At 42.8% G+C, this 13493-nt stretch overlaps 1 protein-coding gene across 2 annotated transcripts in view; it reads left to right on the top strand.

The window, feature by feature from the left end:
- The window catches only part of LOC139565830 (solute carrier organic anion transporter family member 1C1-like), a 74005-nt gene extending 61382 nt beyond the window's left edge, over positions 1-12623 (top strand). For both annotated transcript variants that reach the window (XM_071386435.1, XM_071386434.1), the window contains exons 10-15: positions 381-576; positions 1786-1951; positions 2279-2463; positions 7440-7504; positions 7943-8060; positions 8294-12623. In XM_071386435.1, the coding sequence (XP_071242536.1) occupies positions 381-576; positions 1786-1951; positions 2279-2463; positions 7440-7504; positions 7943-8060; positions 8294-8534 (971 nt within the window). In that variant the 3' untranslated portion in view covers positions 8535-12623. The remainder of the gene's footprint in view (positions 1-380; positions 577-1785; positions 1952-2278; positions 2464-7439; positions 7505-7942; positions 8061-8293) is intronic.
- The last annotated feature ends 870 nt before the right edge of the window (positions 12624-13493 follow it).

The raw sequence follows: 13493 nt of genomic DNA, 5'->3' as shown, positions 1-13493 counted from the left end.
GCGTTTGAGTGGGAGTTGGACAGCGCTACTGTGTGTTCTCTCTACTGTCAACTATATCAAAGGCTGAGTCTCAGGCGGTATGGCCTGGTTCTACTCTACTGTACTGTATGTATGGGGCTGTATTGGGTTGTGGAATAGCACTGGCATAAAAGGTAGACTTTTAGCTACAGTGGTATGAAAGGTAGCAAAAGCTACAGTATGGTATTGTGTGAAAGTGAATGCCTGGTTTCGGGCTTTTTGCTGGCTCACATGGTGTTTCAGTCCCATTGAACCTGTCGTCAAGACCTTAGTCCTGGCCTAAATCCTCCATGACTAGGAATGAAGAACATTTCTAAAGAATGAGACCTATGTCTTAACAGAGTGTGTGTTGTTTGTTCCAGGTACAATCAACATCCCTGCCGTGGCGTTGGGAATTTTCACTGGCGGCCTGCTCATGAAGAGGCTGAAGCTGAGCATCATGGGAGCGGCCAAGTTTGCGTTCGGCACCTCTCTGATAGGCTACTTCCTATCCCTCTTCTTCTTCGTCATGAGCTGCGAGAACGCCAAAGTGGCTGGGATCACGCTGCCCTACAACCGGTGGGGGATACACACACACACACACACACACACACACACACACACACACACACACACACACACACACACACACACAGAGCTCTTGGTAGAAGTTGCCCTTAGGTACATACAGTATTTACTCTGTAAATGTTCTATTCCCAGCACCACAAACGGGTAACATGCTGGAGTGCGTATGCTAATAATTGCTCCTAGAGGACAGCATACCTCAAACACTGGAGAGCTGTGGTCTAGAATAGCGATTCAGGGATTTCACCCATCTACTGTACTGTACGCCCCCTGGCTCTGTCAAGACTGTTTGCTGAGTGTTGGTGAAAGTTTACTGAACAAAAATAGAAACAATTTTGCTAAGTTACAGTTAATATAAGGAAATCAGTCAATTTTTTAAAATCCATTAGGTCCTAATATATGGATTTCACATGACTGGGCAGGGACGCAGCCATAGGTCCACCCACTTGGGACCCAAGCCCACTCACTGAGGAGCTTTATTACAGGCAGAAATACTCCTCAGTTTCATCAGCTGTCCAGGTGGCTGGTCTCAGAAGATTGGTCTCAGATTTCCCGCAGGTGAAGATGTGGATGTGGAGGTCTTGGGCTGGCATGGTTACACGTGGTCTGCGGTTGTGAGGCCGGTTGGACGTACTGCCAAATTCTCTAAAACGATATGGTAGAGAAATTAACATTAGATCTCTGGCAACCGCTCTGGTGGACATTCCTGCAGTTAGCATGCCAATTGCACGCTCCCTCAAAACTTGAGACATCTGTGGCATTGTGTTGTGTGACAAAACTGCACATTTTAGAGTGGCCTTTTATTGTCTCCAGCACAAGGCGCATCTTTGTAATGATCATGCTGTTTAATCAGTTTCTTGATATGCCACACCTGTCAGGAGGATGGATTATCTTGACAAATGATAAAATGCTCACTAACAGGGATGTTGACAAATTTGTGCACAACATTTCTGGGATCTTTTATTTCAGGTCATGAAACATGGGAACGACACTTGTTGCATTTGTATTTTTGTTCAGGATATATCTTATTATGCATTTGATTAAATACACATAAAACCTTCTGTATCTGAGCAGGCAGAGGTCAAGTCATGAGGTCAAGTCATGTCTGTATTCATTAGATTATCTGTCTAAAGAAAAGCGCTATATGAATTAAATCTACTATTAATAACGTTCTCTTTCTCTCCTTTTCTTTCTCTCTCTCAGGGTGGATGGCGTATCGTATGAGGAGCGCTCATTATTCTCAGCCTGTAACTCGGACTGTGTGTGTTCAGACAGAGACTGGGACCCTGTCTGTGGAGAGAACGGCATCACGTACGTTTCTCCCTGCCTGGCTGGCTGCCAGACCTCCACAGGATCAGGGAAGAACACGGTGAGATGAGGATCATTGGCAGCACGGAGGCTGCATCCCCAAATGGCACCCTCTTCCCTATATAGTGTACTACTTTTGGGCTCTGTTTAAAAGTAGTACACTATATAGGGAATAGGGTGCCATTTGAGATGCAAACGGACTGTGTAATCTGATATATCAGATTACTTGTGAGCAACAGGGTAAAGTTCAATTCCATGTTAATTTCAGTATGATTTCAGTCGGAATTGACTCGCACCCTGGTGGGTTTATGGAAAACTTTTGAAGCAGCAAGTTATGTTGTTTCTGTTTTTATGTCAAATTGTTTTGTCTGTGTGTGTGCCTCTGCAGGTGTTCTCTAACTGTAGCTGTGTGGTGGCAGCAGGGCTGAGCAGTGGTAACCTGACAGCCAGTGTAGGCCACTGCCCTCACAGAGATGACTGTGACCGTGTCTTCCCTTACTTCCTGGCTCTCTCTGTCATCACTTCCTTTATCATCTCCCTGGGTGGCACGCCAGGCTACATGGTCCTCATCAGGTCAGTCACACACACACACCCATACACACACACACACACACAAGAAGGGATGTTCATAGCAGTTGGCAAGACAGCACAAAGAAATGTGGGACTCCGGCTACAACAAGGTACCTACCTTAAAGGGGAAACAATCAGAAGCCCTGTTTGTACCTGGTTCTAACATGCGTCCGTTGTCCTGATCATGTCCACATTCTGATTGTGCGTCGACAGGTGTAGACAATCAAAAGATGCATTGTGATCTGATTGTGATTGTGTGTTTCTGACCACCTCTGGTGGTAGTGAAAGACGCATCTTGTACGGATATCCTTGGTGTAAACAAATCGAAAGTGTATACATTTGGCCAACGTCACAGTTGTCCCAGCCTCTTATAAAAATCACACCAGCCAATTGAATGAAGAACATGTTTTTAGAAACCCACTGCCTACTGACACTGTGGCCAGATATGCCACAGTCCAATACCGCGTCCAGCACTGATTAAAATGGCATATAGAAATAAAGATATTTATGAATAAGAGAAAAGGGGTTCTCCCCTTCCCACGTCCAATGCCAGCGCAAATTCTAATATTTGAAAACATTTTAGGCTACAGAAATGCCAAGGAATTCAGAAAGGCCTACTCTGTAACTTAACCTGCTTCTCTTTTTACTGTGTGCATTAGGGCCTAAGTGTAATTTTTATTTATACTGTGCAATAATTGTATTTTGTACACACATCCAGATAGTCACATTGTTTGTGTGGTGACATTTTTAGGGATTGGAGAGATTCTCTGAATATTGTACAAGTCGAGGTTATCGGGACAGTAGTCTATTACGCCCAGTCTTAAATCATTGGATAACAAAAGTAGGCTGTAATGATGAGAGTATAAACTATTGACTATAAAAGCGTGCTGTTTTCTGTCGATTTATGCAGCTTGTGTCATAAAGGGAGGTCCAAGGCAAGTTGGATTCATTTGCATATAGGGAGGGACCAGGGAATCTCTTCACAATAGGGACGAAGTGGGCAGATAAGAGACAGATATTACCATGTGTAGACGCAAGAAAATCTCGATCAGATAGTGATCGGAGGATGACAATCACATGTTAATGCAAGGTGTAACCATGGCTACTGAGAACCTAACCTGCATAAAGTCTACTACATTTACTTGCACCACCTTCTTCAGAATGATCTCACCCAGAAAGTTCTCACATTTCACTGTAGTGAAATTGGCTCACAATGGGTGACAGAATGGCTGACCAGAAGTTGAATGTAGTCTGTGTAACAGACTTAAGCAGGGATTCAATTCAACTTTGTCTGCTATGCTTCATTTCAAGGTCATTTTTGATTGAGCTGACATATGCAGTGTTTATGATGAACGCGGTCTCCTCTAACGCGGAACCATTGCCTTTAAAAGCTGCATAGCAGACGAATCGCGATCAGATTGAATTCTGGCCTTAAAGAGCCGTGTTGCAACCATAGAGGCTTCTAGTGGTCAAAAGGCCATATTAGCATGGGCAGTGCCATTGAGGACTTCCACCTTTTTAATGTAGTCAACTGGATGGGACTTCCAACTTTATTGGCTGGAGTCATGTCCAACCGGTTCATCCGGAGTGATCCGCCAATTGGGAAGAAGAAAATGTAAATAGCCTTTATAGAGTCATAATATTCCTTAAACCTGAAGGTCAATAAGAGAATTGGTTCCAATCGTTTCCCCACTTCTTATGGCTGCAATTCCGTTAACGGGATCGATATGACAACAGCCAGTGAAAGTGCAGGGCGCCAAATTCAAACAACAGAAATCTCATAATTAAAATTCCTCAAACATACATGTATTTTATACCATTTTAAAGGTAATCTTGTTGTTAATCCCACAAGTGTCCGATTTCAAATAGGCTTTTCAGCGAAAGCACCACAAACGATTATGTTAGGTCACCGCAAAATCACAGACAGACAGTCATTTTTCCAGCCAAAGGACAGGAGTCACAAAAAGCAGAAATAGAGATAAAATGAATCACTAACCTTTGATGATCTTCATCAGATGACACTCATAGGACTTCATGTTACACAATACATATGTTTTGTTCGATAAAGTTTATATTTATATACAAAAACCTCAGTTTACATTGGCGCCATGTTCAGAAATGCCTCCAAAATATCCGGAGATATTGCAGAGAGCTACGTCAAATAACATAAATACTCATCATAAACTTTGATGAAAGATACATGTTTTACATAGAATTAAAGATACACTTGTTCTTAATGCAACCGCTGTGTCAGATTTCAAAAAGCTTTACGGCAAAACACAATATTCAATAAATTGAAACAGCATTCAGCCACTAAAAGCAAACCATACAGTTACCCGCCAAATTGTGCAGTCAACAAAACTCATAAAAAGCATTATAAATCTTCACTTACCTTTGCTGATCTTCGTCGGAATGCACTCCCAGGACTCCCACAAGAAATGTTTGTTTTGTTCGGTAATGTCCATAATTTATGTCCAAATAGCTATTTTTGTTAGCGTGTTTGGTAAACAAACACTAAACTAAAAGCAAACACTCAAACACTCAATAAAAGCTGACGAAATGTCAAAAAGTTCCGTAACAGTCAGTAGAAACATGTCAAATTATGTATTGAATCAATCTTTAGAATGTTTTTAACATAAATCTTGAATAACGTTCCAACCGGAGAATTACATTGACTTCAGATGAGCGATGGAACAGAGCTCCCTCTCATGTGAACGCGCATGGTCAAAGCATGGTCAGGTCATGGCAGACCTGACTAATTCCCCTCTCATTCGGCCCCCCTTCACAGTAGAGACATCAGACAAGGTTCTACAGACTGTTGACATCTAGTGGAAGCCGTAGGAAGTGCAAAGTCATTCATATCTCGCTGTGAATTCAATAGGATCTTGGTTGAAAATCGACCAGCCTCAGAATTCCCACTTCCTGTTTGGATTTTTTCTCAGGTTTTTGCCTGCCATATGAGTTATGTTATACTCACAGACATCATTCAAACAGTTTTAGAAACTTCAGAGTGTTTGCTAATATGCATATATTAGCAACTGGGACTGAGGAGCAGGCAGTTTACTATGGGCACCTCTGTGCACCTTTTATCCAAGCTACTCAATACTGCCCCTGCAGCCATAAGAAGTTAACAGCTAATTAGCATTTCCTTTTTGGGAGCTAAATACAGGCAAATATATTGATAAAAGTCACCTTGTCCGAGAGAGATTTACACAGTTATCAAAACGTCACGGGGTAAGCGAAACACAGCCCTTATTTAAGTGTTTCTAAAATCCCCTTTGGGAAAAAAATGAATGGTGGAAAAATGATTGGAACCATTTCCCTGTTTGACCACTAGGTTTTATAGGTATTTTGACACCTCCACTGTGGGGCACTATGGCGCTGCACATGCTGTCACAGACGCTATAATGGCACAGATACAAAGATGAGTCTTCTATCTATCTCTATGGTTGCAACAGACTTTATAGAGGGCAAGGAGACAGTCACATGATGCTTTCAGGTGATTGAATTACGTCCTCTGGATTCGTGGTCTGATTGGACTGAGAGAGAAATTTTTATGAGTCAGCTCATTGTTCTTCCTACTCTCTGCCTGTGTGTCCATTCAGGGTTATAAGCAGGAAACATAGATTCAGTACACTTTAAGTACATTTAATTTAAATCTTTATCGCACGGCATACTTCAAAGGGGTTATAGGAAAGTCAGCAATAGAGGTTTTACTGTATTTCAGGAAAGTAGAATATGTGATTTGGAGCGGTACTGTTACTGGCTAAAACTAGTCCTTGATTAGCCTTCGCCAGCTTTGAGCATGTACACAAATGCGCACACACACACACATGTACACACACGCACGCACACACACGAACACAAACCACAATCCAGCAGATCGGCCCAAAGCTCGATCAGCTGACCCTGATGAAATGTGTTGCCCTTACTGGGACAAATGAAGTTACTGGCAGTGGCCTATTTCCTTTTTCTTTTGTTCTGATATTTTTAGAATCTTAGTTGTATGAGATGGGTCTGCTTCTGTTTTTGCTCTGGGTCTTGAGAGAACAGCTGAATAGCCTCACTCCCCCCTATCTGAGATACTTACAGCAGCCCTCATCCTCCACATACAACACCCGTTTTGCCAATCACATTCTGTTAAAGGTCCCCAAAGCACACACATCCCTGGGTCGCGCCTCTTTTCAGTTCACTGCAGCTAGAAACTGGAACGAGCTGCAAAAAACACTCAAACTGGACCGTTTTATCTTCCTCTCTTCATTCAAAGACTCAATCATGGACACTCTTACTGAAAGTTGTGGCTGCTTCACGTGATGTATTGTTGTCTCTACCTTCTTGCCCTTTGTGCAGTTGTCTGTGCCCAATAATGTTTGTACCATGTTTTGTGCTCCTACCATGTTGTGATGCTGCCATGTTGTGTTGCTACCATGTTGTTGTCATGTTGTGTTGCTACCATGCTGTGTTTTCATGTGTTGCTGCCATGCTATGTTGTTGTCTTAGGTCTCTCTTTATGTAGTGTTGTGTCCTATATTTGTATATTTTTTTATTTTTTTATCCCAGCCCACGTCCTCGCAGGAGGCCTTTTGCCTTTTGGTAGGTCGTCATTGTAAATAAGAATTTGTTCTTAACTGACTTGACAAGTTAAATAAAATAAAAAATAAAATAGCAAGGTAGTAAGGGCAGACATTTCTGACAGTGTACTACCTTGCTCTACCAACAGAGGTCAGTAGTACTCACTCTTTGGTACTCGCTGGCTACGTCAGAACGTCTTCAGTCAACTTACATTATGTCAACAACACTAGTCTTTTGAATTGACCTTTAAAGCGGTCTGAGTATGCAAACTTAATAATGAACCATAACTAAATTGTGGATACTTTCATATCATGACATTTCATTTATAATATCTTCAGATCTATATCTATTATCTGTATTCATAGTTATGGTAAAGTTCAAGTTGATGATGGTGTTCTCCCATGCAGGTGTATCAAGCCTCAACTGAAGTCCTTAGCTCTGGGGTTTCATACTCTGTCCACACGTACACTTGGTGAGTCAATACTGTCAGATCCCAGTTCTAGGATCAGTTTACCACCCAAAATGTTAACATGTGGAGGGCACTAAAACTGACCTTAGATCAGCGTCTTGTGGCAACTTCCTCCTACTCCTGTCTGATCAAGTCATACCAGTCTCAGAGCCAGCGCTCTGCGGCTTAGTAACACTGATATAAAACTAGCTGCAGCCAGTTTGTTTCCAAGTCACACATTTCTCCACTAATCAGCTTCTATTAGGATTAATACCCTGAACAAAATCCTCTTAAAAATCCACTCTGTTGCAAAGGTAATCCTTGAAAAATTATTACTTGTGAATCAGGTGTGTTAGCTCTAGGTTGGAACACAATCCTGCACACATTGCCCTTTTCCATGACCAAGATTAGCCACCTCCATATTACTGGTAGATCATTTTGTGTGTGTTGGTGTTATAACAGCGGGCATCCCAGCGCCCATCTACTTTGGGGCAATCATCGACACCACGTGTCTGAAGTGGGGCCAGAAGAGATGCGGAGGGAGAGGAGCCTGTCGGATATACAACACTACAGCATACAGGTAATGCACACATACACACTACTGGTCAAGCCTGATACACAACACAAACGCACACAGACCACACACTTACTTCAAAGTGATCATGTCGGAGAGGCATACCCTCTATAACATCAGATGCTGAACATTGATTTTCAAGTCAATATTGAAGGCAACCCCAGTAGCCTTGCCACTTTAATCACCAGTGTAATGTCAAGACTCTGAGTGTGTGTATTTCCTGGTCTCTCTCTCCTCAGGATAGCTTACCTGGGTCTAACTATGGGCCTGAGGACAGTTTCCTTCCTGCTGTGTATACTGGGATTCGTGCTGCTCAAACGACACCTGCGGAGAGAGGAACGCAGTGCCCACCAAGTGGCCAATGGCGGAGCAGAACTGGAGGTACTCAGGAAAGAGGAAGTCCTAGCCTCCAACTCGGACCAATTGCTACGGACTTCCACAACAGACTACAACAACACAGAGAGAGAGACACGGCTGTGACAGTCTGAGACTATCTCCCCTGATCTCTCCTGTTACACACACACGCGAGATGGGCAGGAACCAACAACGCTCTGCGCCAGACCATCTCATAGAACATAAATTATATATTTGTACTGGACCTGTATAGGTTATGTATATTTAAAAAAATAACATCTTTTTGATATAACTGATGTACTTCATGGATGTACCTGCTGTATTTTACAAAAACACAAATATAACAAAGAATTTCATATTTGTTGTTTTTTTACAAAGAAAGCATTTGATTGGATTTGTTATCCATTGGTTAATTGTTTTTACTGCAGCGAGAGTCCAGTTTCGGTCACTGAGTATTTTTGTAACAACTCTCAAGGTAGTCTACATTATAATATTGTGAGACAGCCTCAATCTGTTGAAAGAGAATGTCAGACATTCTGTGTTTCTCTACTGTAAACATTGCCAAAATATGATCTCAATAGCCCTGTTTATACCTGGTTCTAACATGCATCCTTCATCCTGATCTTGTCCGTTTACACTTATGCACAGCAAATTGGTCAGTGTTACCTAGTGTTGATATTTCAGTTTAACATTTGTAGCATTGATTCAGGTGTTAAACTAACTCTGCAAGTGTTAAATTAACACTCGGGTGTAAAAGAACCCCACTGTTGGTGTTAATAACCAGTGTTGAACCAAAACCACACCCATCATTATATTTCCCAGCATGCTCTATTGCAGGTAGATTTGTTTTTTTTATTGTTTATTTCAATATCTGTTTTTGCATGTACATTGATAAATTAATTAATCTTATGCTACTCAAATATAAATAACATGCAATTTTCTAAACTAATCCAATATGTTACTTGGACTTATTGTACCCGGCGCTGAAATGGTTGTTCCAGTTTAGATGCTTTAGGTAGTCTCATCTCTTATCCTTCCCAACCCGCCAATCATTCTGAATGCAGGTTGCTGGTGAATGCCAGGTTGCTGCAAACGTAGGCTAACCCCACTCTGGCTGGATTCCACTAGGAATTACACATCAATTTGCCACCCAGCATAATGTGACCTGCACACCTGATTATATCAAGATGGCGCCGAAGAACATGGCTGACGTTTTACATTCTCCCAACCAATTATGCTATTTTGTTAGTTTTTGTGTGTAACTTATTTTTTAACATATTGTGTACATAATGTTGCTGCTACCGTCTCTTATGACCGAAAATGGACATCAGAACAGGGATTACTCACTGCTGACTGGAATAAACTTTTTCCTACTTTCACTGGAACAGGCCCATATCCCCGCATTTTTCATGAAGAAAAGATGCAGGAAAAGGGACAGTAGATCGGGCAGCCTTCTGAGAATCCGTAGGCGAGCGAGTAAACTCCCACTGCCATCCGTTCTTCTTCCTAATGCGCAATCATTGGAAAATAAAATTGATGACCTACGATTAAGATTATCCTACCAACAGGACATTAAAAACTAACATTTTCTGTTTCACCGAGACGTGGCTGAACGACGATACAGACAATATAGAGCTAGCGGGATTTTCCATGCACCAGCAGAACAGAGACTACCTCTGGTAAGACGAGGGTTAGGGGTTTGTGTCTATTTGTCAATAACAGCTGGTGTGCAATGTCTAATATTAAAGAATTCTCGAGGTATTGCTCGCCTGAGGTAGAGTACCTTATGATAAGTTGTCGACCACACTATCTACCAAGAGAGTTCTCATCTATATTATTTGTAGCCGTCTATTTACCACCACAGAACAAAGCTGGCACTAAGACCGCTCTCAACCAACTCTATAAGGCCATAAGCAAACAAGAAAATGCTCACCCAGAAGCGCCGCTCCTAGTGGCCGGGGACTTTAATGCAGGCAAACTTAAATCAGTTTTACCAAATTTTTACCAGCATGTCACATGTGCAACCAGAGAAAACAATTCCTAGACCACTTTTACTCCACACACAGAGATGCATACAAAGCTCTCCCCTCGCCCTCCATTTGGAAAATCTGACCATAATTCTATTCTGCTGATTCCTGCTAACAAGCAAAAACTAAAGCAGGAAGTACCAGTTACTCGCTCAATACAGAAGTGGTCAGGTGACGCGGATGCTACACTACAGGACTCTTTTGCTAGCACAGACTGGAATATGTTCCGGGAGTCATCCAATGGCATTGAGGAGTACACCACCTCAGTCATCGGCTTCATCAATAAGTGCATCGTCCCCACAGTGACTGTGCGTACATATCCCAACCAGAAGCCATGGATTACAGGCAAGATATTGCATCGAGCTAAAGGCTAGAGCTGCCACTTTCAAGGAGCGGGAGAGTAATCTGGACGCTTATAAGAAATCCCGCTATACCCTCAGACGAACCATCAAACAAGCAAAGCGTCAATACAGGATTAAGATTGAATCCTACTACACCGGCTCTGATGCTCGTCAGATGTGGCAGGGCTTGAAAACTGTTACGGACTACAAAGGGAAACCCAGATGCGAGCTGCCCAGTGCCGCGAGCCTACCAGACGAGCTAAATTCCTTTTATGCTCGCTTCGAGGCAAGCAACTCTGAAGCATGCACAAGAGCACCAGCTGTTCTGGATGACTGTGTGATAACACTCTCGGTAGCCGATGTGAACAAAACCTTTAAACAGGTCAACATTCACAAAGCCACTGGGCCAGACGGATTACCAGGATGTGTACTCAAAGCATGTGCGGACCAACTGTCAAGTGTCTTCACTGACATTTTCAACCTCTCCCTGACCGAGTCGGTAGTACCTACGTGTTTCAAGCAGACCACCATAGTCCCTGTGCCCAAGGAAGCGAAGGTAACCTGCCTAAATGATTACCGCCCCGTGGCACTCACTTCGGTAGCAATGAGTGCTTTAAAAGGCTGGTCATGGCGCACATCAACAGCAGCCTCCCAGACCCACTCCAATTCGCATACCGCCCCAACATATCCACAGATGACGCAATCTCAATCACACCCAACACTGCCCTTTCTCACCTGGACCAAAGGAACACCTATGTGAGAATGCTGTTCATTGACTACAGCTCAGCGTTCAACACCATAGTGCCCACGAAGCTCATCACTAAGCTAAGGACTCTGGAACTAAACACCTCCCTCTGCAACTGGATCCTGGACTTTCTGACGGGCTGCCCCCAGGTGGTAAGAGTAGGCAGCAACACGTCTTCCACGCTGATCCTTAACACTTAGTCCCCTCCTGTATTCCCTGTTCACCCACGACTGCGTGGCCAAACACGACTCCAACACCATCATTAAGTTTGCTGACGACACAACAGTGGTAGGCCTGATCACCGACAACGATGAGACGGCCTATAGGGAGGAGCTCAGAGAACTGGCAGTGTGGTGCCAGGACAACAACCTCTCCCTCAATGTGAGCAAGACAAAGGAGCTGATCGTGGACTACAGGAAAAGGTGGGCCGAACAGGCCCCCATGAACATCGACCGGGCTATAGTGGAGCGGGTCGAAAGTTACAAGTTCCTTGGTGTCCACATCAAGATTTGGCATGGGTCCCCAGATCCTCAAAAGGTTCTACAGTTGCACCATCGAGAGCATCCTGACCGGTTGCATCGCTGCCTGGTATGGCAACTGCTCGGCATTTGACCATAAGGCGTTACAGAGGGTGGTGCGAACAGCCCAATAGAACACTGGGGCCAAGCTTCCTGCCATCCAGGACCTATATAATAGTCGGTGTCAGAGGAAAGCCCATAAAATTGTCAGAGACTCCAGTCACCCAAGTTATAGACTGTTTTCTCTGCTACCGCACGGCAAGCTCCTCAACAGCTTCTACCCCCAAGCCATAAGACTGCTGAACAATTAATAAAATCGCCCCCCCCTCTTTTTGTACACTGCTGCTACTCGCTGTTTATTATCTATGCATAGTCACTTCACCCCCACCTACATGTACAAATTACCTCAACTAACCTGTACACCCATCTACTGGCCCGGTACCTCTGTCCCCCTGTATGTATCCTCATTATTGTTATTCTTATTGTGTTACTTATTGTGTTATATTTTCTTAACTCTTCTTGAACTGCATTGTTGGTTAAGGGCTTGTAAGTAAGCATTTCATGGTAAAGTCTACACCTGTTGTATTTGGCTCATGTGACAAAAAGTTTGATTTGTTTTGGTTTTTATTAGGGTTCAAACTAAGTCCTCAAAATAAGGACTCATGAGTTGTGTTGTACTGTCTTATATCATTTTATTTTAATGATAACATATTCACTTAAGCTCTAACTTGGTGAAGGCCAAAGGACTAAAATTGGATCAATGCAACAACCATATCTTTGTCCCTAACAAATACAGTCATGGGTGGTAACTCTACAATTCACTCGAAAGGCAGGCACTCTGGGAAATATTCAAATAAGTCTTTACACTAAGCAGTGTGTTAATTTAGCACTGAAAATTGTAGACCCGTATAGACAAGGATCACTGTTAAATGTAACACTCAGTATTGATTTAACACTGGAGAATTTGCTGTGTAAGATCTGATCACAATCACATCACAATGCACCTGTTTAAAAATATGGGCACAATCAGAATGAGGACAAAGGACACGTTAGCACCAGGTATAAACGGGGCTACTGTTCATGTCTGTGTGACTGTGTTGTGCCACAGGATGCCACTGTGCCAGCTTACCATAGCTGTTCTCTGCCTTTGGTGTGTAGCAGGAGCTCTCTTATTTAAATTCTGATCAAATCCACTAGGTGGCAGTATTGTATACTGGTAGTAAATGAATCTCCGTCTAGAAAGTTACAGTAAAATCACAACGAATTGTGATGCATACAATTAACAACGTAAAGATCATTATAGATATCAAATGCACATTCACTGAACCATTACACTGTTTTATAGTTCTACCATCAGTGACTATCCACTGTAGGTGTCATTCATTATGAGAAGTAAAGCAAATTCGCATAATTTATTGGTCAATCTGTCTGTGTGTCAATGTGTATAGGTTGTG

Source organism: Salvelinus alpinus, chromosome 37 (genome assembly GCF_045679555.1).
Source record: "Salvelinus alpinus chromosome 37, SLU_Salpinus.1, whole genome shotgun sequence".
Classification (NCBI taxonomy): Eukaryota; Metazoa; Chordata; class Actinopteri; order Salmoniformes; family Salmonidae; genus Salvelinus; species Salvelinus alpinus.
This window is presented reverse-complemented; position numbering and strand designations above follow the sequence as displayed.